The sequence below is a fragment of the Myotis davidii genome, unplaced genomic scaffold, assembly GCF_000327345.1.
Source record: "Myotis davidii unplaced genomic scaffold, ASM32734v1 scaffold49, whole genome shotgun sequence".
NCBI classification, from domain to species: Eukaryota; Metazoa; Chordata; class Mammalia; order Chiroptera; family Vespertilionidae; genus Myotis; species Myotis davidii.
In genome coordinates, this window is record NW_006300375.1 from 4,869,839 (window position 1) to 4,872,027 (window position 2,189).

The 2,189-nt window shown below is 55.7% G+C and overlaps 1 protein-coding gene across 1 annotated transcript in view; it reads left to right on the forward strand.

The window, feature by feature from the left end:
* ZNF282 (zinc finger protein 282) overlaps positions 1 to 2,189 on the forward strand; it is a 25,719-nt gene that overhangs the window by 21,395 nt on the left and 2,135 nt on the right. Inside the window, exon 8 of the mRNA XM_006777178.2 lies at positions 2,104 to 2,183. Coding sequence (XP_006777241.1) covers positions 2,104 to 2,183 — 80 coding nt within the window. The remainder of the gene's footprint in view (positions 1 to 2,103; positions 2,184 to 2,189) is intronic.

The following is a 2,189-nucleotide window of genomic DNA, read 5'->3' on the forward strand; positions in this document are numbered from 1 at the left end:
TTATCCCATAACAGAAGGGAAAGGAGAGTGGGCTGGGACAGAGCTGACAGGAGCTGATGGCTCATGTCTAGACAGCACTGGCCGGAGCCAACCCTGAGCTGGCACCCCCGTGTCACTGGTGAAGATCCTGAAGCTCTAGTAGAGAGAGGGGATTCCCCCCACCACCATCACCACCAGCAGGTTTCTGACCAAACGTCTCACTCAGTTTGGGTCTCCTGGGCATTTTTTGAAGCTCCACGTATTAACCAGTGACTTTAGGCATATGTTCATGGGGATTTAACACTCTTAGCATCAGGGTAGCGTTCCTTGCCAGACCTAGTACCGTCACCTCTTCTGGTTGATCGGAATGTTGAATCCATATCCCTGACACCCTCTAAGAGTTAAATCCATGTAAGAGCCGAGGACACAAGTCATTCCTGAAGGGCCATTTCAAACCCAGCTCAGCACATCCCACTCTCTGAGACAAACGTAATTCAGAGTGGAGGCCCTTCGGACACATGAGTGACTTCTCCAGCCTCCTCAGCTGCTTGAGGCCAGACACAGCAGTGGGTTCCGGTTGCAGGCAGAACAGAGGACAGAGAGTGAGGGGTTTTCACCGTGGTGACCGCAGCGCTGACCACAGAGCTAAGCTGGGTCAGGAAGGGAGAACAAAGGAGACAAAAGCAGCCCGGTGCTCACACTGCATTTGTGGAATCGTCAGAGTAGCATTAGGGCTGTTTTGGGTTGGGTTTCTAGGGAAACGGTCCCTGAGATGGAGGTTTAGTGTAAGTGGTTTCCTCGGGGTCCTCTGGGAAACGCCTGTGAAAGAATGAGGGGAGCAGGCTGGAGTAGAAGGAGCAGCGAGGCCACAGCCAGGATCGCAGGCATTGTCCTGGACATGCTGACTGAGGCCTGAGCATTACCTCTGCCCTGGCCACTGTCCTATGGAGAGGGCTCTTTGTTGTTTGCTGGTCAGTTGTGATTGCCATAGAGAGAACAGGCTGGGCCCTGTCTGTTTAGGGGTGACATAGAAGGAGAACGGGCTTCAGTCAGATACTGACGAGCATGGGGGTGGGAGTGTGGCAGATGTGACCTGAAAAGTCGCCTCCGGGGAGCAGATGGGTCCTGGGCAGAGGAGAGAAAGGGATGCCCACAAGAGGTGGGGGACAGGATGCAAGCTTCACCTTTATTCTTCCATGGACTGCCCCTGAGTGGGGGAGGGAGACCTCCAGGGGAAAGGATTGCCAACTGGGGGTTGGGGAGGTGATGGAGGGGAGAGAGATGAAAAGACAACAGTTTGCAGAGGGAGTAGTTCCTTAGGCGGAATCCTGGGCCAAAGGTCACTGCTCTGATGCGCAGCCTGGACTTTGTGCCTCACGGTACAGGAAAACTGGGAACTTGTCCTTGAGACACGGGGGTGCAACGAAAAAGGCATCATTGCAGGAGCAGGAACAGGCTTCCTGGGGAGGCGGGCTGGGCAGCCACTTCCACACTGGGGTATGGGGCCCAGGCACACAGGGTCAGGGTCCCGGTGGGGTCAGGGCTCAGGATGGGACTCACACCAACCCAGCTGACCAGGCTGCTGTACAAGTCGGAAGGCCGCTTGCCTGGTAGAAAGATGACTCACCTGGGAGGGTGGGTATGGTCCCACCTCCCCGCAGCCCATTCCTGTTGGCCTCTAGACAAGCTTTTCAACTTGAATAAGTTCTGGCAAATTCCCTCCAGTTGAGAGGCTCTCCTCAGGTAAGTTAGCCTTGGACATCAGAACACAATTAGTTCTGTCTTATTTCCAGGCAATTCTGCCTTAGAAGGTGACTTCCACATAGCACCACACCCAGCCCCCAGCATTCTGGATGCATTCCCTGTCCTACCTGCAAGCTACCTGCTCTCCAGCAGGTGGCTTGGGGCAGGTCAGAGGGTCAGGGAGCCCAAGAGCCATATGGAAAGTGACCTTTCGCCTTGTTCAATCCCCTCATTTTCCTAGAGAAACCGAGGCCCAGATGGCCTATGACTCCCGTGAAGCCACAGGCAAATTAGTTAAGCACCTGGGTCCCTCGCAGGGACAGTGTGGGGTCCTGGTCAGAGCACTGTCAAGGTGTCATTTCTCTGTCTCTTCCTCCCCAGGTGACAACCTGCTGCTGGTGAAGAACCCGGCCCCGGCCCAGCCGCCCCAGCCCGCTCAACCCAGCCTGCCCCCACCTCCGGTGGCC